Raw genomic sequence first — 24,388 nt, forward strand, 5'->3', positions numbered from 1 at the left:
GATTCAAAAGCAGCCATTTGATTGAATTAGTTCAGCGCTCAGTGCTTACCACAGTCACTGCGGCGCGGCGCTAGGTGCGTTTTGTTTACAATAATGTGTTGGTTATTAAAGAGACAAAAATTATGGGGGCACATAAGAAGAGCAAATTATGGGATTATGAAATGCAGAGTTAGAATACAATTTATTCTGCTTGTTGTCATTACTCTTGTGTAATATAATACGTCTACTCTTTTTTGAAAACTATAAATGGCTAAATACCAAAATGTTTTAATGGCTATGATCTATAATCTGTGGTCACAGTTAATTTTTTATCTATGATAAATGCGATCGGCTCTACAAATATATACTAATCTGTGCGATCGGCGAAGCTTCCCGGACTGCGCGTTTTTTGGATCATTGGACTTCGCGCGTAGCCTTTTAGTATTTAATTTTAATTAGTGATATCAAAAATGGGTGCATATTTATCAGAACCTGTTACGGAAAAGTTATCAAGTGATGAAAACAATGATAAACTGGAGTGCGGAGCTAGTTCCATGCAGGGTTGGCGTGTCAATCAAGAGGTAAAGTCAATTGTTACATTGTGGATTGTATAAAAGTACAATGGTTTAACGCCCCATGCAATAAGTAGTTCCTTAGGACCGTTAACGGTCACTCAAATATAGGTATCCCGCATTAATTCTCCCCTTAAATGCATATTTTGGCTCGAATACATGTCATGCCCCCGCGTTGCACGTACTTTGTGTAAGTACCTCTTGTGAATGCATTATCATTTTTAGGATGCACACAACACAATCTTGGATTTCGACGAAGATACTTCTTTATTCGCTGTTTACGATGGGCACGGAGGAGCGGAGGTTGCCACCTATTGCTCACAAAAATTACCGGATTTCATAAAGAATACTGAAGCATATAAAAGCGGGAAATTCGTCGAAGCTCTATCGGATGCCTTCCTAGGTTTCGATGCTACTATCGCCACAAAAGAAGTTATGGATATTTTAAAAGAACTCGCAGGTACAATCTTTTGTAATAATGGCAATATGTATAACCTAACTAATTATGTATGTACGGTCACTTACTAGTACTTATCTGTGTTTAGGTGAAATCAATCCGCCTGGGCCAAGTGACAATGAAGAATCTGACGAAGATAACATTAGTAATTTGTATAAAGATGCGCATCTCCCATTACAGGTAAATATTTAACTAATTTATAATACTACTCGTAATATTATATTGTTAGAATTTTCGTATAGATATTGACAAGTAACAATATTTTTTTTATTTAATATTTTAGGAGGTACTGGCTAAGTATGAAAACAAGTTAACCAACCTTCATAGAACACGACTTGGAGACACTGCCACACCATTATCACCATGTCTCAGAGCCAAAAGAAATTCAGAGGAACCTGGTATGTACCTATAATAATTGTATTATAAGTAATAGTATAAATAAAGCTTTTTTTAATGTACAGAACATAGTATGACTTATTATTTTTATGTCTGTTTTAGAGAAAGCATGTATACTATGGTCCGATCGCTCAGTCCTGTCTCTAGCGGTTATCGGCCTTTCGTCTACCACTGTATTCTAATTTTACAGATGTAGCGATATCTATCGCATCGTTTGTATGACATAACTGTCAAAAATTTTCCAAATTCAAATGACCGCGTGTATTGTGGTAGAGCAAGCTAGAGAAAGCGTGACCCCGCCATGTATCATGAACCATTTTTCTTACGAATTATTTTTCTGAGTATAAATAAAATAATATGAAGTAGAATAGAAAAGAACAGAAAATTGTTTATTTATTTTGTGTATCTTAAAACTATACTTAAAAACACAATTCATGAAAACTATGTTCAAAAAGGCGGTCTTAGGGTGAAGCCAAACAAGCGTAATTTGTGAGTTGTGAGTCGCAGAATTTTTGCCGCGTACCTAAATATCTTTTCATGCAAATCATGACTCACAAAATTACGCTCGTGTGAATCAAACAAGACTATTGTATGAAACTGATTGTAACAGAATTCTGCCAAACCGAAATTCTGCGACTCACACTCACTCACAAATTACGCTCGTTTGGCTTCGCCATTACCTCTGAAAGCTGACAGCAGTTTCTGCAAGACAACCTTTAAGAAAGTATTTAATATTATGGTTAAATAAAAAAAAAAAAACTTAAACTCAAAATTCAACTAATTTAAAATTACAGTGTCATTATGACTAAATTATAATATAATACAACAAGTGTATTGTACACTTAATAACAAAAACATTTAATACTATATTTTGTTCTCCAATGCTTAGCATAGTTTTTTTTTCGTTTAGGTGCAGGTGGAGAAGTTGTAGATGTATCTATAATAAAAATGACGTGAGTTTTGCGCTTGAATTCACCGTTTGGACCGCTAATCATCGTGTGCATAAAATTAATGCATAGAGTTGAGATATAGTACTCACCAGCCTGTGCCCAAGAATACGTATTGCTTACGTATCCTCGTGGTTCAATAATAATTTTCTGTTTTTGATTCATCACCATTTTCATTTGTTGTCGATTATCCGAAGAAAGCAACACAGATGAATTAATTTAAAATATGTAAAATTTTTGTTTTTATTCTTTTTTCTTAATTGTTCGTTTTAGAGGTTTTATGTCTTAGTCTATGATTTTTTAAATCCTCTTTAGAAATCCAATAGCTGAACTGATTCAGCTTATTATTTTTTGTCATGCTCGAGCTCGTATCGTTAATTTTATAGGAAAGTTATTGTTATAAAAGAATGATTAAAATTACGTGAAAAATTAGAAAATATAAGAATGATACCATCGTTGCATAACATTATTTAAAATAATGTAACTTTACCGCTTCTGACAATTTTAATTTCATAAAGTCGGTTCAATAAGTCGGAGTAAAATCCGTCGGAACCGCTAGTGCCTACTATTATAACAATCATTATGAATATGCATATTTTAGCTTTCACAGAATAATAATATTTTTATTCTATGGAACATTGTAATAATATTATATCATAGTCATTTCTATAGCGAGCTTAAGGCGATTCCGTGTTCATGTGCAAACATAAAAAAGGTTACCAAAGTTCAGTACCCCTGTTGTAAAAGGCTCGTCAAAGGTACTCGCGATAAAACAGGAGTAACTTGAAATTTTGGATTTCTGTATATGACAGCTGGTGAAAAATATATTTTTTTTATTTTCTTGATATTTTTGTGTAGTTTTCATAAAAAAAATATTGATTCCCTCTTATCGGATGATATAATTTATAAACTGCTTATTTAACATGTATAAAACTAGGAAAAACCCAATATTTATGAAAAAAAAATAATTACGATAACAATAACATGAATTTGCTGATAATATCGTAATTAAGTAAATCCAACTTCAAAAATTGCAAATTTCTGAGTTACGACGCTACGTATTTGAATGAGGTATTATGAAACTTCTATCGCTTCGTTTTCTGTCACGATTTGTATAGAGAACGATAAATTACGTCAAGATTTTCTAGAACATGGTAGCGGTAGGGTGAATAAACGCTAGAGACAAGATAGGCTGAGAGCACTATAGTGAGACTGATAAATTTCTGAAGTGATGTACAAAAAACTTGATTTACCTACTTGTTTTTTACCCATTGATCTTGAAAATCTATTGTGTCTATGATACACACGATGGAGGTGTTAATGTGTTTTTAAAATTAGTTTCAATGTAACTGACTACAGCTTTAAATAGCTATTGTAATATTCTTCATTTGACAACTTCTGTGGCTCAGTTGGTGGGCTGTTGGTAGCTCAAGCCGGGGGTCGCGGGTTCGAATCCCGCCGATGGAACAAAAAGTTTTCAAAAAGTTCCTAGGTCATGGATGTGTATTAAATATGTGTATCATATAATAAAAATCTTAAAATATGTATAGTATAACAGTATTAAATATATTTCCGTTGTTTGGTACCTGTAACACAAGTCCTTCAGGTACTTACCACGAGGCCAGACGTGGTGTGAAGCGTTCATAGATATTTTATTTAAAAAAAAAAATACTGTTATAGAAATATTTTTCTTGCAATATAGGAGTCAGTGCTTCAAGCTCTGGAGTCTCTTGTGCAGCTGGTTCTAGTTCAGAAGAAGTTACTGATGAAGCAACATCAACCAAAAATGGTGATGTACTGGATTCGGTAAAAGCAGATGATGATACTGGTGGTGTTTCTTCCACTAATTCCAATGAAGAGAAAGACTTAAATGGAGAGGTAGTACGATTTTGTTTACACTTTACAATGATCCTTTTATAATTTCTATTATTATAAAAATACAATTAAAATTACAAAATTTGCATTTTGCTATGTATTGTAGATCATGGAAAATTAAATCAGAATCCTCATTAGTATTTTAGTAGTTATGCAAATACTTAATATAATATGTTTTTTAATTAGGTATCTACCAGCGAGACCAAAGACAATGATGTTGCAATGGAGGTGGACAAGGCAGAAACAGCTCCAGACAGCTCGGCCGAAACGTGTACACTCCCTGAACCCAGCGCAGGGGCAAAGCCAACTAGCAATGGCCCCACATCAGAGGGCTGCAATGGTGAAGTAACAGAGTCCAAAGCTGACATTGAAGAGAATAATATAACATCCTCTAACGGTTCCGCAACACCCTCAAAGTCAGGAAAAGGAAAAGGTAATTTTCATAGTATTATATATGCGATACTGTACTCGGCGAAACATATCGGTAGCGGTCATTGACTCCCTGTTAAAAAACTTGTCATTTTCTATACAAAGCAGCGATTGACAACATCTGACACTTCATTGTCGATTGCGGTTTATATTCGCATGAAGTCGTCACTCATCCACCTGTGCCTAGTGCACGGCAATCAGTATACTGTTATAACTGTACATTTGTTCCTCTACTCTGATGCTGGCAACTCCTAAACGGGGAGACTTATGCCAAAAGAAGGAGTATATAAAAATGACAAGTTTTTGACAGAGAGTCAATGACCGCTACCGCCATGTTTCGCCCTGTACAGTTTAGTACACTCTTGTTCTTGTTTTATTTTTGGATAGATAATGCTATTGCACATTATGGTTGAATGTATCCAGATGAATATGTCGTTGTGGTAATGTTTTTTCGAGTCGAGGCTGAAATACTCAGGGAAATATTTTCGGCAGCGCGAGGAGCAGCGGCAGTTGCTAAGTGTAACGACGACTAACATTATACAGGGTGCAATTAAACCTTCCTGCCAAATTTCCTGTGCCTGTCCATTTAATCAAAAAAAATTGGGTGTTATATTTTTTTGGGCGTTTTTTGGGCGACGCGTCGTGTCCATTAATTATAGTGTTTTTTAGGATAACTTTCGGAAGCTATTTCTCAACATTTTAGTACTAAGTGTTTATAAACGTATTTTTATTTTTAACAAGGATCAATATATCAAAATTTGGCAGGAAGGCTTAATTGTATTTAAAATTTAACCCTGTATTATGTTGTTGACTGAACAGAAAGCAGATCAATTTATATTTCAAGAACCTATCATGTATACTGCAGAGGTTCCCAAACTTATTTTGTCTTCTGCCCACTTTGAGAGCAAATTATGTTTTAGCACCCTCACTGTTTAAATTTAAAATGCATCCAAATTTCTGGGAAAAATCATCAAAAATCTTCAGCGCCCACAAAGGGGCGTCATCGCCCACTTTGGGAAAGGCTGATGTAAAGTAATGAACACAATCTTTTGACTTTCGTTACAGAAAAAGCCTCTCCAGTTTCTAGTTCAGACAAAGTGCCAGAGAGACCAAAGAAGTCTAAATTGAGACGCGCAGCGGCTGCTGTATACGAATCACTTTTACGTCAAGCCACAGTGGAAGACGATGATGACGAAAGTGATTCGAATGATGAAACATTTGAAGGCGGAGAAGTTGATTCCTCAGAAGAAGACAATGTGAATGGCATCGGTGAATCAGAAAATGATGGTAATAATTCTTGAACTTTATCTTTAGGTATTAGTTGTTTTTAATATTTAAAAGGATAATTCTTTTTATTACAAATGTAAAAGAAAAATTTGGTAATTGACTTTCGAGAAATGTGCAAATGAAATTCAGTACTAATAAAGTTTACAAAACAGTGGCCGTGTTCGTCGGCGTAATTTTTAGCGCATTCGCTGCAAAACCTAGTTATTGCGCATGTCCAAATCATGTCATGCCATGGCAACGACAACTGTTTACGACTTGACATTTAACCCAATTGCAATTTGTTGGTGGCGTTGCAATGAACAAACCAGTGGGAGAGCCATGCTTCGGCACGAATGGGCCGGCTCGACCTGAGAAATACCACGCTCTCACAGAAATCCGGCGTGAAACAGCGCTTGCGCTGTGTTTCACCGAGTGAGTGAGTTTACCGGAGGCCCAATCCCCTACCCTATTCCCTTCCCTACCTTCCCCTATTCCCTTCCCTTCCCATCCCTACCCTCCCCTGTTACCCTATTCCCTCTTAAAAGGCCGGCAACGCACCTGCATCTCTTCTGATGCTACGAGTGTCCATGGGTGACGGAAGTTGCTTTCCATCAGGTGACCCGTTTGCTCGTTTGCCCTCTTATTTCATAAAAAAAAACAATTAAATTTAAAAAAAAATCCAAGTGATCCATATCCATATTTTCCAAAATAAAATAATCAAACACTATCATAGTGTTAAATAAATTATTTGTACGGCTGTTAGACAATTTAGGCTTATGTATTTATGTTTAGCTTTTATTATTTTAATCATGTATAAACAATTAAGACGTTGTTTACGACTTGACCAGCAACTTGTTATGGCGTTGCCATGACATCTTTTGGACATGCGCAATAAAAGGTTTGTCCAAAAATACGCCGACGAACACGGCCAGTATCACAATTCACAGACCACAGATTCGCTTTCACTACCATAATATTACGGTAATATACATGTTTTTCATCTGTTACTGAAAATGAATTTCCAATACAGGTGAATTTCAATTTTCATGTATAGGCCCACTGTGACTTTTAGTAGCGATGCAGTCGCGCGTTAGTCGCATTTGAAACGCCATACAAGCAGTGACGGATTAACCCTTAATCAAATTAAGCAATTGCCTAGGGCATCACGTCTATCTCACTTCACCAAAAAAAGTTTCTAAAAAATAAGTAAGGTTTTTAGGTGGTAAAACAGATTCTAGGGGGGGTACACAGGCATGAATTGCTTAGGGCATCAAGTATTCTTAATCCGTCACTGCATACAGGACACACAGCTAGCGACTGTATCGATGCAAATATGCGACAGTATCGCGACCGTATTGATTTTATATTTTTATTTTATTAGGAAAACATACAGTGATTTAATTAACATCCTTAAATACTACATAAACACTTAACACTATTAACACGTTTACACAGTTAGATACTCAATAATAACAAAAGCTTATGATCTAACAATAAAGTATTAATTAATGAGAGGTAAGTTCACAGTATGGTGGTTACACGTAATTTAATTTATATAATATACGAGAAATAAACTATACGCACTGAAATATGACAATATTATACCAATAAAAATATCTAGCAGATTAACAAGTTGAAAATATAATATATTCTAAATATAATATATTCTAATGGCCTGTTTCACCGCTTCCTGATAAGGTGCCCAATAGGGTTATTTGACAGATTTTCCATACTCCATCTGTCAAATTAAGTGGTGGATAGCCTTATCAGGAAGTGGTGAAACAGGCCCTTAATATGCAAATATTCTCCTAAAAAAATATTCTCAGTTAAGAAACAGTCTCAAACCATTGCTTACGGCCGTTCCCAATATTTGATCTATCTCTGGTTTTGCCCTACTAGAGATAGGAATTGCTCACATTTGACATTAGAGACATATATTTTATGTCAATTGTGAGCTATTCCTATCTCTAGTAGGGCAAAACCAGAGATAGATCAAATATTGGGAACGGCCGAGTCAATAGCTTTTTTGTAGCTCTTACTGAAGAATAAATCAAGACCCGTGAGTTTGCTTATGTCGTTAAAAAAGTTAGGTGAACGAATAAAAAAGAGTTTTTGCGATAGTTAGTATGAGAAAAAGAAGTAAACAAAGGGTTATAAAGGAAGATAATCTAGAGAATCGGGAAGGGACTTTGAGGTGTATTTTGGAAAGGAGGTGGGTCGATTTTATGTTGGGCTATTGATGCAAATATGCGACTGCATCGCTACATACCTATATTTTAAAAAGATAAAACCGACTTCAAAATTGTAAGTAATTAAGAATTAAACTCTATCTCCAAAACTACGGAACGAATTTTAATGAAACTTGCACTATTCCCTAAGTTGAACAATACCTAAAACAACAAAAAAAGAATTACTAAAATCAGACTAGTAGTTCCAGAGATATGCGAACACAAACATAAAAAACATACATACATACATACATAGTACATATTACATTGCACTTTTGAAATTTGGCACATTTGTTCAGACGCTGATATAGACTTACATATATACGAAAATTGGGCAGTTCTGGAAATACTACATACATACGCGTCGAATTGATAACCTCCTTTTTTAAAGTCGGTCAAAAAAGTCGCAATGGGCGCACGGCCTACTGTTGCATTAAGATTAGTGCTCTGAAATCTTCGTATATTACGTTTTTCACTCTTGCACATGCTTTCTTGTGTAGTTACTGGTGATAGGCAACAATAGCACCAACATTCAGAGAAAAAAATTTGTTTTTTTTTTAAATCGATATTTAAAAAAAACATTTTTTTTTTTAAATAAGATTTGAATAATTATTTCGAAATTTTTTTTGAGTTTGAGTATTCATATCTTGGTATGAAAACTATATATAAGTATAAATAGGTGTCATATAATTTTATAATTGCATGTCTAGATGAAGATGAAGACGGGGAGGAAGAGGAAGATGAGAATGAGGCAGATTCCAGTGATGAGGATGGCGAAGAGGACATCCTGATGGACGAGGAGCCCGGAAACGACAGTGGGTGTACTGCAGTTGTTGCCTTATTGAAAGGTATGTTTATAATGTAATTAGCTACAAATAATAAAAACTAAGGAAACATAACTCCCATACTTCAAGTTCTTTTTGCACACTAAAATAATATAGCAATAGCTACTATAGTTTGTGCGTTTTAAGATGATATGCGTGACACATTATAATTAACAATAGTAGGGAAGTTACCTAACAAAAATTAATCGATAATTTAAAAATATCGAATCACTTCGTAAAGGAATTGCAATCGAAATTATCGATTTTGTACTGACATTTCAGTGGTGCCGGCGATTTAAGATGGCCGCCCTTTTTTATCGATTTGATTTCGATTCAACAGTGTCAATCTCTATTGACATAGGTTCCGTTTTATGCTTCTGACATTTTCAAATGTTTTCGTAACAATAATTTTATACTTCTACTAGCTGTCCCGGTGAACTTCGTGTCACTTTAAAACCTTCCCTGGACTTCTACAAATATTTTAAGACTAAAATTAGCCCAATCCGTTCAGTCGTTTTCGAGTTTTAGCGTTACTAACACAATTGAAAATCCATTTTTATATATATACTAGCTGTCCCGGCAAAAATAGATGTTGGCCGATTCTCAGACCTACTCAACATGCTCACAAAATTTCATGAGAATCGGTCAAGCCGTTTCGGAGGAGTATGGCAACGAAAACTGTGACACGAGAATTTTATATATTAGATATAGATTTCACAGTTAATAATATAATTTTATATTAATAAGTTAGCATTTAGCAACTTTTCATTTTTATTCATTTACAATTATAGGAAACATGTTTTTGTAGATGGAATATAATTTATTACATTTTGATTTTTTTTGTTTTCTTGTAAAAAAAATCCGTAGCAAGGAATATGAGAACTGTCACCCATATCATCTTAAGAAGCACAAACTATAAATACTACATTCAAATTGACAAAATAAAGCCGTTGGCAATAATTGTCACTTCTATAACTACACAAAATTCTTGCATGTATTCGGGTCTGTTTTTGCATAAAGTATGCATGTATTCGGTTCACATTTTGTAGAATCGAAACAAATTTTTGACACAGTTATTCTTCCTGAGTTTTAAGTATTCGTAGGTACTTACTTAAATCTACAAATAGGACAATCTCGATTCCAGTACTTCTAGGAGAAAAACTACTTGTTTTTAAATTTTTTTACTTTACTTAGAACCAATTGCGTATAGTCTGTCAAAAAAGTGAAGAAATTAAAAAGTGGCAACATCGTAGTGTCATACCTTTCAAATCAATCTAAGAAAAAAGGGATGACACTACGATGTTGGCACTTTTTAATTTCTTCACTTTTTTTATAGACTATAAATTGCCATTGGGATAGTTGGCGTTCTTCTGTTTCAGATTACAAGGAAATGGCGGGAAATATTATTTATCTTTTTTTTTGACGTAACTTTTATTGTGTTGTAGGAAATGAGCTGTTCGTAGCTAACGCTGGCGACTCCCGTTGTATAGTCTGTCGGGACGGAAAAGCGATCGACATGTCCATAGATCACAAACCAGAAGACGCTCCCGAACTAGAGCGAATAACGAAAGCCGGCGGCAAAGTTTCGGGTGACGGTAGAATTAACGGCGGTTTAAATCTGTCGCGTGCCATCGGGGACCATTCTTATAAGCAAAACAAGGAACTAAACGACAAGGAACAGATGATCACAGCCTTACCGGATGTGAAGACTTTAACTATAGAACCGGAAAAGGACCAATTTATGGTATTAGCGTGCGACGGAATCTGGAACTTCATGTCTAGTCAAGATGTCTGCGACTTCATCCTGCCCCGATTGGCTGAAGGAAGGGAGAGGCTTTCACAGATTTGCGAGGAGGTATGTTTTGTTTATACTTTTTTCAGGCCATATCTATTTTAGTCATTAACATGCGATTTTTACCCATCTCCAGTAGTCTAAAGCGTGTATTTTCTAGTTTTTTTTTTTTAATTATTATTATCATACAGGCGATGCGACTTCGCGGCGGTCACTAGGTCGTTGACGGCTTGATTGCAGGTTGCACTAAATCACATTCTCTCCTCTAGGTGGCATTGAATAAAAGTTACCATGTTTTTTCCTTTGCCTCAATAAATAGCTTTTGGTCTATGTTGTGTCCTTTAACGTAGATCAGTTAGTGTCTAAACACACTAGGCCGAAGTTCGCGGCGTAAATTCCGCATGATTACACGCCCGCAATGTATTTTAAATTACCGATGACACACTATTCCGTCGCGTTCCGTCCGTATTTTGTATGCATTTGACATTGCGGACTTAATCATGCGGAATTCACGCCGCGTAACTTCGGCCTAGTGTGTTTAGACACTAACTGATCTACGTTAAAGGACACAACATAGACCAAAAGCTATTAAAGCGGGCCGCATCTGGGCTGGGCGCTGGGACTTTATCAGTGGCCCGCGTGAAGTTAAACCTTGTTATTTATTTTTTTAACCCTAAAAAATTTTGCTTGTGGCCCGCGACACTTAAACCGAAACGTGATCATTCCAGATGTTCGACCATTGCCTAGCCCCGAGTACCGTCGGAGACGGCACAGGCTGCGACAACATGACGGCCATCATCGTCAGATTTAAAAGCGGGAAGATATCAGACGTAGCTCAACACACCGAGGGCGCCAAAAAGCGCGCAGCCGAAGATTCATCCGAAGAAAAAGATTCGAAACGGCAAAAGACTGAAGACTCGCTGTCTAGTTCCGTAGTGACTTCCAGTGTTTAGACGTGTGGTAACACTGATAGTGTAAGTTAATGGGATCTTATTGGACAGTTTTGTTTTATGATAGGACGATGGATCCAAAGGGATCTGTAATTTACAGACTTTAAATATATTTGTTATTCTAGCCTGGATAACAAAAATTAATAACTTCAGAAATAAGAGAAAGTATTGAATCTTATTTAATTTTTAGTATTGTATGGCAGATGCCTACAGAATACAGTTGTCACATCTTAGAAGGGAGTAGATTGTTTCTCAATTAGCAAAGTATTTCAAGATTTATTTGCTATACGAATATGACTGTGACGTAATATTGATTTTATTAAATAATCATTCCACTCTCAAAATTTTAAGTTGATGAATCTATTTCTTAATTTCTCGAGTGTAGACCAGTGAAACTTTACAATAATTAATATTGCATTTTGTATCAATTTAGTATAGTTTTTAAACAGTAACATAATATTTATTTAGCCTTTCTTTCTTTATACCGGTTATGAATTAAATATTCTTAAATAACAGTTGTGTTTGGTGATAACTTGACTACAGCTAAACTTACTAGTGGAACCCAGTGATGTTAAAAACTAGACCACTTCATGTTTATTATAAATGTTACGGAAGAAGTTTTCCTAAAAAAGGTAACACTTCAAGGTGCATCTTTTGTGAGATAAAAAACCCAGAAATCTGTCATCAAGGCTGGGTTTATATTAGTCCGCCGTTTGGCCGCCTCACCGCGAGATCACAAGCAATAGTACATACTATGCGCATATGCGCAGCGCACATGTCTGCGCTGTGCGACGTGTGCGTTACTGCATATAATTGCATAGGTTCTATTTCCACGGACTAAAAAGTGCGTCTCGGATAGTCTATCGTCTGCGCTGCGCCTAGCGAATTATTGAAATAGCGGCGCGGTCGCGCTGTCATTTACATACATTAGCTTGTCAGCCGTCTAACCGCGCGTTCGCGCCGCCGCATATAAATCCAGCCTAAGGGTCAATTTATAATAGCGCAGAGTCGAAGCGAAGCGAATTCCCAAAAACTGGCTTGCCTCATTGTTTGGACCATATAAAATTTACATTCTTTATTATTTTTATTATACTATTATGCTAAGCAAAAGTGTCTTAATTATTTATTATTTCATTTACTTAATAGAAGTTTTCATCTTTCTTTTATGATTGACACAATATTTAAAATAATTAATAATTTGATTTATGTATGTAAAATTTATTAAAATTATATTATCATGTTTAATTTTGGAGATTTATGAGTACCTATATCAGCTTTTAAAATACACTACATGACTAATTAAGATTTTGCTAGGGCAACAGACAAATCATTTGTTTAAGTACTAATAGTTTCTTATTTTTCTTGCGAGTGGCATTACCTTTTGCAAGGCTAGAATGTTAAAAATATAAGCCAGAATCCTTTCCAGCACAGATAAAAATTAAAACAACAATTCGTAAATTGTGAATTTACTTGAAGTTAATATAATATGTATTGGAAAGTAACTTGAATCATATTTTAGAACTAGTATCAGGGCAGGTTTATGTGACTTGAATTGGAGCGCGTCTAATTGGGAATTTTTATTACTAGTTTCGTGTGCGTATCATATTTATTATAATTGGAATAGTGCTGTGAATACTTTCAATTAGGCTAAGTTATTATATCTTACAATGTATTATATTTCAGTTAAACGTAAAAAATTCGAGGCACTAACAAAAAATAAATATTCAAAATCTTGCTTGGTAGCCACCGAAAAGGGAGAGTAGTTTAATCATAACGTGAATAATAATGAATTATGATTTATGATTATGTGATAAACTTACTCCTTTACATGTCCATCTTAAATGTTATTCGTAAGAATAACATTTAAGATGCAGGCAGTGGCCAGTGTCGCAAAAAATTAAAGAAAATGTGTTTTGTTATGTCTTTGCTAAACCTAAAGTGATCAATCAATATTAGCAGTCTAGCTACATTCAGTCACATGATGAAGCCAGGTTTATATTGGATGTAAAGATGTAAATTTCCAATCATACATACCTTATCATCAATGGAATGTTTTGAAACGGACAAACAAAAGGACACAGGGTGATAATTTGTTTTACTTCTACTAAACAAAATTAGGGAAAAAAGGGACATAGAGAGAAACTTTTCCTTAAAAAATCTGCTGTTTTAAGAGACAGCTAAAAGTGAAAATGCCTGATTACCTACCGAGTAGAGTGGCGTTAGGGTAGGGCGACGCAGGGCAACCGCCCAGGGCATCGAATAAAAACATCAGCGGGGCGTCGAAGGCAAACAAAAAGGGGCGCGGCAGGTCCCACTACTAGCACCCTGGGTGCCGACGAAATCTCGCCCAGGGAGCTGGTAATGCTAAAACAGGCACTGCGAGATAGTGCTCTCGGCCGAGCACTGGGTATGATCTCAACAATTTCATTGGCCGAAAGCACTGTCTACGCTACTCTTATCGGTAGGTCCAATCAAGCCATAAGTAACAGTATCCAGGAGTGTATTCATACTGCAAAATCTCAGAACAGAATTAATTATCACCCTGCATAAGTCCCAATACTGGTGCTCGATTGATCTGTGACGAATTGACTTGGTTGACATACTGTGTGTGTTTAGACTGTGATCTTAATGTGTAGTGGTAAGAGCAAAACTGTTGCGTTCATTTTAATTGTTATTGGCATGTTCCTACGAAATTGTTCTTAAGTATTTTTATACCGGACGGACGAGTTGAAATTGTAATCGCGAGTCGGCGTATTTTTGTAACGCTTATGTTAGGTGTATTTGGAATATCGAAATATGTATGTTTTTCTTTACTTATCACATTACTCGAAAATACAGAATCATCAATGAACCTGAAATGGTACCTATTGAAAATTATTATTAGTTTGTGTGATTTAAATACATTTTGCAGACTGTCCACTAGTGTCATTTTATACCTACCGATTTTAGTATAAAAGGATGTATTACTGCAATACTTTCACGTTAGTGGTAGCACCAGCATAGACAGTAAACAAAGTTTTGTTTGACGTCTGAGGCTGTTTACACACGGCGCCGCAGCGGCAACGTTCTTCGCCGCCGCCGCGCGCACTGCGGCGCGATTATGGGTCCGACTAGTCTCGTATGTTTGTTGAAAACTGCGGCACAGCTCGCCGCCGCCGCGGCGGCTCTGTGTGAAAAGGGCCCATAGAAATACAAGGATTAGTATGCAGCGGTGGCGGTGCCGCTGCCGCTGCGGTGCGTGTGTAAACACGCTGACAACGTTTTTGTCAAAAATAATCTGATATAAAGTGTGCAACGTGTCGGATTTTGGCCGGATTACTGTATGTGCTATAGTAGCGCCCTCTGCTCCGACCATTGCGTAATCATCCCTATTCATACACATCCATACTTACTTCCATAGACCAACTAATATTATAAATGCGAAAGTGTGTCTGTCAGCTGTCTGTCTGTCTGTTACCTCTTCACGCCCAAACGGCTGAACCGATTTTGTAAAGAGATACTTTGAGTCCCGGGAAAGGACATAGGAAACCTTTTATCCCGGAAAAATGTACGGTTTCCGCGCGATAAACGAATTTTGGCGCAACGGAGTTGCAGGCGTTCGTGAAGCCAATTGAGAAGTGCCATCGCCGTGCGCTAAATCAAAATGCTCGAAGGACCAATTCATAGAGGTCAATATGAAGTTACGTGATTCGACGACTTTAAATCAACAATAAGCCGTAAGGGCTACCGGCTACTGGCGCCTGTGTGCAAAAAAAGGATTTTGACACCCCTATAGGCAAATTTTTTGGGTCCTTGGTTTTGGCGCCGAAGATTATACGCACTAATTACGTAATTATATAAGCACTAATGCAAATGGTAGCGGAGGCCCTGACAATAAGTGTGCATTATCTTTATTGAAGTATGTCCGTTACCCACGGAATAAGGATATATTTTGATTACGTTGTTATTTTATTGTTTACAGTTGTTTCAAATACTCGATAGTTTCCATTTGCGAAGCCGCCAAAACTTGTAAGGCGTCATACTCGCTATCCAATTGTTCGGAACGCAGTGACTTGTCGCTTATTTCTGCCTGAAATGGAAAGTTACATTTAATTTATTTTAAAGGACATTTTAGAAACGGGACAGAAAGAATTATATTTTAGAAACTTATAAGATTGGCAGACTGGCATTCAATGATAAACGGGCCTCGGTGTCTTTCTCTATGGACTATGCGTTTAGTTCCTATTGATCCTACTATATTCTATAATATCAATAAATTGTTCATGGCCTTACCAATAACTTCTCTTGTTCACTCGCTGTATCCTTGGCTATAGACTTCAACAAGTTCGTTGTGCCGATTGCAGCCATTTTTTGCTTTTCTACGTTGTCTCCTAAGTCTTGTAACATTTCTATCAATGAATTAATTATATTTCCAAATTCTTGCACTTCTGCAAATTCAAAGAAACTGTATTAGGTTGAAGTTACAACAACTTGTAATGCTTTTAAAACTTGTAAGTACTCACATACGGTTTTACTCGACCGAGCAATCATGTAGAATAAAAACCACAGCTCGGGTTTCGTAAGCACATTCCTCATTACTCGATAGTATAGTTTTACATAATATCGAGTAAAAACTATCGTGTGAACCGTAAAACTCACACGCTTGAATAAAGCTCGACGGCGATCGATATCGAGGCGGCTCGTTGGAATTAAATAAATCTAATTTCTTTCGAACTTACTTGACATGTTGAGCCGTCGAGCTTTAGCTAAGTACCTACTCACATACGGTTTTACTCGATCAAGCAATCACGTAGATTAAAAACCACGGCCCGGGCTTGCATGCACACATTCAGCATTACTCGATATTTTTACTCCAAATCGAGTAAAAATTATCGTGTCCAGGACCGCAAAACTCACACGCTTGAGTATGGCTTGAGTAAAGCTCGACGGCTCGCATCGAGTAAGTTCGAAGGAAATAAATTTCAGCCCGAGCTGTGAGTTTTGCGGTCCATACGGTAATTTTTACTCGATTTGGAGTAAAACTATCGAGTAATGCTGAATGTGTAGACGAAAGCCCGAGCCCGTAGCCGTGGTTTTTACTCTACATGATTGCTCAATCGAGTTAAATCGTATACGTGAGCAAAAAGAGAATATTATGTACTTACTATATACTTACGATATAGAGATTACATGAGAGCGTAATAAGAAAGCCAAGAAGTAACTTACTCAAGTCGTAATCTTTACAAGTGTCCTTTAAATCTTCGGTGTTCTTCAGAACGCCGTTCTCTATTACTCTCATTTTATTAATTTCATCGTAATATAAGTAAGCTTTCTGTAATTCGTCAGCCATAGTTCAGAAGAGCTGAGATAGTAATTATATGTATAGCAAAGAAAATATAATTACTTATGTCACAAGTCTTATCAATTATTTGTTAATACAAATTAATACATACATACAAAACATAGAACTTGATGATAGTATATTGCCTAGCAACCAAATACAGGCTACAAGTTACAACAAACGCCCAACGGGCGTAGACTTCATACAGTCAATTCTCGTCAACTTTGACGTCACGACTACATCAAGCAATTTTCGGCAACAAGCAGCGATATTGCGCAATACATCGCAATACAATTGAGCGATATGGCGTAGCTAATTCATCAACTAGGTGATAGGTCTGAATACACAAGCCCATCGGATATTCGTCATTTCGTATCGGCGACATTGAGCGATATGAAATATCTGTGCAATATCGCCGAAATAATTGCCGCAATTTACTTATTGAAATTGCTCCATATTGCTCCACTAATTGCTCCAGATCGGTCCATTCGTGTCGCCGGGCAATTATTGCCATTTGCCGCAATTGTTGCCCGTGTAAGCGCTTCTTTAACACCGTCCATCATTCGTCAATACACAGGGCATCCGCTACACTTTATGCTCGCTACCACTGCACACGGGCGCAACCAATGAATAAGGAAACAGTAGGTAAATAAGGAACCTATAAGGGCATAAACTGCGTTAAGCGGGCACCCGCGACGGGCGCACGTCGCTTGAGAACGCGCGTGAACACGCAGCGGTCCCCGTCGCGGGACCCGTCGCGGAGACCCGACTTACGCAGTGTCTCCAGTTTAATTTTAACATTGTGCATGTACAGTCGTATGGTAAACTTAATATACCTATTATTACTTAGCAAAACGACGACTAGCAAAAAAAAAGACAACCAGTGAGCTCTTTCGTTGAATTTGTTGTAAAGTTTAGTCAATGGAGAATGTTACCTAATTTTGATTATTAGCAGTCCACATTCTCTGTCAAAAATAAAGAATATTATATAGTGAAAGAATTACTTGGATACGTTAATTAGTTTCCGATTTATAAGCAAAATAAGTTGTAACTATACGACGCGGGCGCCCGGTTACGTTGTGACGTCATATCACAACTGCGCCGCGCGGGCCCCATACAATAAACGTGATTTTTTGGCTTTTTTTGCTCTATCTCAATAATGGCAACAGGTAGGCACTTGAAATTTTCACCAAGGCCTTAATTATATGTGTACAATAATTAATTAATAATAATATTATAATAAAATAAAAAACTAAGGGGGGCTCCCATACAAAAATCACAATTTTTGGCATATTTTTGCTATGTAGCGGTACTGAACACTTCGTGCACGAGTCCGACTCACACTTGGCCGATTATTCCATAAAGGAGGAGGAGGTTATATGTTCGTCTGTTTATATATTTTTTTGTATGATCAACGATCACTTCGCCGATTGTGGACCGATTTTCAAGATTTTTTCGCTATTGTATCGGGTTTAACCCGAATTTGGTACTATGTTCATAAAAAAGGTGACTTCATGATGGGATCCATAAGTAATTGAAGGAATTCCTCGCTATCTTTACTAAAACCGCATATTTATCTGGCTGATATTGTGATTTCGATTCATAATCTGAAGTAAGTATTTCAAATGGAAACTTATAGTGATTTTGGATAAATAATGAAGTATTCCAAGTAAATCTTACCAAAAAGTAAGATTTTGCACCAAGATTTATTATACCATGGTCCGAAGGCGGTGAACAGAACTCCAACCTCCTTGAAGATACATGTTTGGGGGTTTCGGTGTTGTTTTAAGAACTGAAAGCATAATATGCTACTAAGCGCGTGCGGCCCGTAGGCGTAACACATAGCGTCATTAACTGAACTAGCCCGCGCGTGCTCCTTTCGGCGCGCCCCGCGCCTGCCCCCGCAACGGGAACCGTCGCGCGGGGAGATGGGCTCCGTTGCGCGGGCGTGGGGCCCGCCTGCCCGCGACGGTTTGCCGCGCGGCTTCCCGCGACGGGTCATTTTTGTATGAAACCGCGCGGGTTATGCTTAACGCAGTTTATGCCCTTAAAAGTCAATGGGCGCAACCTTTAGGGAGATCGCAGACGGCACACTTTTTGTGTGATCGAGTCTGCGGCGCACGTACAGTCGGCATGGCGCGGTCATGCAGACTGTATGTGCGCCGCAGACTCGATCACACAAAAAGTGTGCCGTCTGCGATCTCCCTTAGGGGCGCCAAAACCAAGGGCCCAAAAAAAAAACTTAAATTAAAGTTGAGTAGGATACTAAAGTAGGTACCTATAGTCTGTCCAGAAAGTGAAGAAATTAAAAAGTGGCAATATTGTAGTGTCATCCCTTTCAAATCAATCTAAGAAAAAAGGGATTCATGACACTACGATGTTGCCACTTTTTAATTTCTTCACTTTCTTGACGGACTTTTGTACATCAGAAGCCCCAAAATTTTTATAGCAATGGAATCGTGTCCCTACCAACAAGATGGCAAAAAGTTATCAAACAAAATGACACCTATTAGGCCTGGAGATACTGACACAAAATTCTTGGTCATTTGTACCAGTATAGCGGTTTTACAGGGGTATAATTACAAAAAGGCAAAAAGGAAAATGATGGTCATATCGCTTGCACTGGCAGCCCAAACGCGTGGGTGTTAATCGAACGTGTCGGATAAATAACGAGTGTCGAGCGATTTGTTCCACAAAAATGCTTATATTTTCAGATATTCGAAAAAAAATAAGTAGGCGAAAGCGTAATGCCATACTTGTCGGGTGCGGCTTACAGCCCGCCATACCGACGCGAATACGTTAATCAGGGTTGCCAGATGCAATTTTACGATTTCCCCCAAACTGATTTTTATATTTCCCCAAAATGATACGTTTTCAAAAAAAAAACCCCAATCGCTTTGTTACAGAAAAAAAGGGAATATAAAATTGAAACTACTTTTATTCGATCTAGTAGTTTCAATCACTCGACAGTGAAACAGATACACAACACCTGGTCGCTCGCTCGACCAAAGAGACAATTTTTTAAGGGGGTGACAGACGTGCGTGTAAGTACGCGGACTATGGCTCGACGATCTTAGGAGTTAGGCTGGTATATAGATATGGTCTCAAGACTCCAAATTTTGACAGCCAACCAATCACAGAGCCTGAACCGTGTCTTGAGACCGAGATGCATCTTGAGTACTGACTATTTATACCAGCCTTAATCGCCTGTGTGTCAGCAAAGAGCCGCGAGCCGCGAGCCTGGGGGCATGGTAATCCAGTATGAGCGATTCTCGTGTGTCACCGACGCGAGCCGAGTAAGTTCGCGAACTTAAAATTACCCGCGTAATTTAAGTTCGTACGTTTGTCAGGCCTTTTACGCACTCGACCAAACAAACCAAAACAAACAAACAACAAATTTGCCAGGATGTTAATCGAATGAAAAGGACGTTGGTTTCATTTGTTTGTTATGTTTTTTAGAAGTGCTAACCCCAAAAAATCCCCATAGTGTATTTATTTTCCCCAAACATTTCCCCAAAGATACTGTTTCCCCAAATTTTCGCCTAGAGTCAAAATTTTCCCCAGAATTGCGAAAAAAACCCCCAATCTGGTAGCCCTGACGTTAATTTTAATTAAAAAAATTGAATTCATCGTCGAGTAGCATCGCCCAATGGCCGCCATACCACTGCAAAGGTGTAATTTTTTTTCTTTTCGCCAAACGATTTGTACCAGTATGGCATTTAAATTTTTGGAAAGTATTTGACAAAATATGACCGTTATTATTTTTCCCATACTTCTAGTAGGGGGAAAAAGTGCTGCCATACTTGAAATACTAATTTATTTGACACGTTTCAAAAATACGACTTTAAAATACGTAAAATCATTTTTTACATCTTGGCATCATTGTAGTCTCGTCATTTAGCAATTGTACCAAAAAAAAATTGTTACAGATTGTAACCATGGGGCGGGATGACTCTCGGACTTGAGCAAAAAAGTAATAAAAATTGGACGATTTGTACCAGTATGGCATTTGGATTTTTGGAAATTATACGATACAATGTGACCATTATTATATTTGCCATACTTGTAGTAGACGGAAAAAGTGGCGCCATATTTGAAAAACCGTTTGAATAAAATCTTAGGATTTTGAAATAATATTGTTCATATTCGCTGCCTCCCACAGGTATGGCATTATCAGGGTCCTATTTATGATCATACAGGGAACTGTTAAAAAAAGTTTCAGGGTGGTATTTGTACGTTTGGTGAAAAAAAAAAATTACACCTTTGCAGTGGTATGGCGGCCATTGGGCGCTGTCGGAAAAGTATGGCAAGGTGATTTTCGTGAATGGCTACTCGACGATGATTAGCTATGCAAAAATTAGCCTGGTACAAATGATTCAATTTTTTTATTAAAATTAACGTATTCGCGTCGGTATGGCGGGCTGTAAACCGCACCCGACAAGTATGGCATTACGCTTTCGCCTACTTATTTTTTTTCGACTATCTGAAAATACAAGCATTTTTGTGGAACAAATCGTTCGACACTCGTTATTTATCCGACACGTTCGATTAACGCCTACGCGTTTGGGCTGCTAGTGCGAGCGCTATGACCATCATTTTCCTTTTTGCCTTTACGTAATTATACCCCTGTAAAAACCGCCATACTGGTACAAATGACCAAGAATTTTGTGTCAGTATCTCCAGACCTATATATACTTTAGTCAATTGTGAATAAACTTTATAAAAAAACCTTTCGAATGTTTATATAAAATACGAAAAAAAATCCGCAACCTTTGATTTTCTGTGTTGTTTTTTCATCTCCCCTTAATCCTTGGTTTTTAATCAACTTGCAAGGGGGGTTTATTAGTTTCAACTTTCAGGCATGTACAAGTAGGTACATTAAATAAACATATTTGTGTATAATCAATATAATCTATGATGCTTGCGAGAATTTGTGCTAATTACACTTATAATTGCAATATAATATAATAATATAGGAAATTATTTAACATTTAAATTAAATTATATTATAACTTAGCAACTAATTATTAAAGATAATTGTTTGGTTAAATTATATTTTGTAATATTATATTTCATGTTGTACGGTAAGTATTAAAGAAGAAGTTTTAATACTCCGACAAAAACATGCAAGAGTTTTCGTCAAAAACAAAACATCATGAAATGTATTGCAAAATAAAAGTAAACAACAACAATAAACTTATTTTTCTTGAAATCCAAACTAAAATATAATATTATTGTCATAAATAATCAAGTATCAAAATTATAATTCCGACTATAGACAAGGTTGCCATACGTAGATTTTTTTTAATTTGCCGCCTTTTTCCAGTCTCATCTTTCGCTAGCCAGACTCTATCGATAAGTAAGATGTTATAAGTGAGCTATTAAGGTTAAAATCTTTTAAATAAATGATCAGATTCTTCACCTTATATTTTATTCGATAAAAAAGTACATCACTAAACGTCAAATCTACTAATTTTGTATGTTGATTAAATAATATCGAAAATCAAGCCATGTTATATTACTATTCTATCACAAATCTTATTTATTGTCTAATTATTAACTAAATTAGCACATACGAAGTCAAGCCATCGGTAAAATAACAAACATAAAGTAAAAATATAAACGTACCGATCCAAGGACAAACTTTTTTAAATTTCTTCACTTTTTTGACGGACTATAAATTAATTTAAAAAAAAGCAAATTGGTCGAAAAATTTGACCGATATATCGATATTTTTTTCGCGATATATCGAGACCGATATTGATATTTTTTCAAATATCGATGTATCGATATCGATATTTTCTTTCAATTTCGACATCCCTATAATACGACACTTTGACAGTTTATGTACCTCGGAGAACCGGAACATAAAATGGCGGACCGGCCACAGTATTTTGATTTGGTAGAGACCATTATGCCGCGTCCATTTATAAAAGTCAATGATAAAATCCTAACAATTTCTGTCAGAAATGTTATACCTACGAGATTTATACTCGCGTCTTGTGGCTCGGCTCGCGGCGCGTCTCGCAGCTCGCGTCGAAGCGCGAGTGTAAACACAAAGCTCGCGTCCCCCTCGAGCTCCTTTGGAAACCACTCCCGACGCGAGTACTGCGAGCCGCGAGCCGCGCCGCGAGACGAGCCGCGAGCTCGAGTTTACACTCAGGGTTCTGAGGATGTTATTGAACATGACACTCAATTATGATTTATGAAGTTGACAGCTGCCAAACTGCGAAAAAATGAAACGAACACGGCTAAGATCTTTACTATAATACTTTATCTATGCTCAGGGTGACCATATGTGGCAGCTTCCTGCCATTTTGGCAGGATTAGCGTCTATTTTGGCCTGTGGCATGATCGGTTGACGTTTTAAAAACTTGGCAGGTTTTAGCAGGATTGGGGTATGAAAAATAAATGTTATTTTTGCATCAAAGAAGTCAGTGATTTATTAGAATCTGGTGGAAGTAATTCAAATTAATATCACCAAATGAATTTATTTTCTTTCTTTCTTTCAAATTCTGTTTTAAGTGTAGATAATTTTTGGGGTGCAATAGGCAGAATGCGAAATTCTAATAGACAGTATAATTTTAAATGTTTCAAAGGGATTGTTAACTGCTTACCAACGCTTCATGCGAAAGAATGTTCTCCCAAATCGTTTTGTTCCTGTCACACAAGTGACATAGATTGAAGAAGACAAAACACTGTATAACTATTCAAAGCTTATACTGCATTTATTAGTAAGGGGGTTTAAATTTTCACAAAGTCTTAATTATATTTGTAATTTAATTATTAATAATAATAAAATTTTAATAAAATAAATATTTTATCCCATAATTTTTTATGTGTTTTTACACAATTTTTTGCCTAAGTACTTTCTGATATTTCTCTGTAACGGTACGGAACCCTTCGTGAGCGAGCCCGACGCGCACTTGGCCGATTTTATAAACAAACATGTTGTATCTATGTTGCATGAATGGTGAGCATAGTGATTGCAAATTTTCCTTCAAACCTACAAAATAAATTTTGAATCGCATGAACAAATCTATGTATAAAGATAAAGAAATGGAAGAAGACGATGCGAATGTTTAATCTTATAAAAAATGCAATATATTATATGTGTATTTTTACTTTTCTTACTTTAAAACAACAGTAAATAAAGATGGCAGTATTTGGGCATTTTTTACTACAGGATTTGGCATTTTTTTGACCAAAGTTTGGCAGGATCTGTAATTTAAATATGGTCACCCTGTGACTATGCTGATTGCTGTCTAGTGTCTACTCTTTCATCTTTGTTTACAAGTTGAAAACAAAAGGAAAGGAATGCAACCAATGGCACAACAATAATTATAGAAAAAA

At 36.8% G+C, this 24,388-nt stretch overlaps 2 protein-coding genes across 2 annotated transcripts; one reads left to right on the plus strand and one right to left on the minus strand.

Annotated features, from left to right (window-relative positions):
- The first annotated feature begins 355 nt into the window (after positions 1-355).
- LOC121732111 (probable protein phosphatase 2C 11) lies at positions 356-12,556 on the plus strand. Its single transcript, XM_042121905.1, has 10 exons — positions 356-560; positions 777-1,011; positions 1,097-1,188; positions 1,292-1,406; positions 4,054-4,229; positions 4,413-4,659; positions 5,721-5,942; positions 8,860-8,997; positions 10,419-10,828; positions 11,494-12,556. The coding sequence occupies exons 1-10, from the start codon at positions 450-452 to the stop codon at positions 11,716-11,718; spliced, it is 1,971 nt and encodes a 656-aa protein (XP_041977839.1). The 5' UTR covers positions 356-449; the 3' UTR covers positions 11,719-12,556.
- Positions 12,557-15,625: 3,069 nt separating this feature from the next.
- LOC121732112 (intraflagellar transport protein 20 homolog B-like) lies at positions 15,626-17,119 on the minus strand. The gene is made up of 3 exons (XM_042121906.1): positions 16,921-17,119; positions 15,988-16,142; positions 15,626-15,784 (listed from the first exon to the last, which is right to left on the minus strand). The coding sequence occupies exons 1-3, from the start codon at positions 17,042-17,044 to the stop codon at positions 15,671-15,673; spliced, it is 393 nt and encodes a 130-aa protein (XP_041977840.1). The 5' UTR covers positions 17,045-17,119; the 3' UTR covers positions 15,626-15,670.
- Positions 17,120-24,388: the final 7,269 nt, after the last annotated feature.

Source organism: Aricia agestis, chromosome 11, assembly GCF_905147365.1.
Source record: "Aricia agestis chromosome 11, ilAriAges1.1, whole genome shotgun sequence".
NCBI lineage: Eukaryota > Metazoa > Arthropoda > Insecta > Lepidoptera > Lycaenidae > Aricia > Aricia agestis.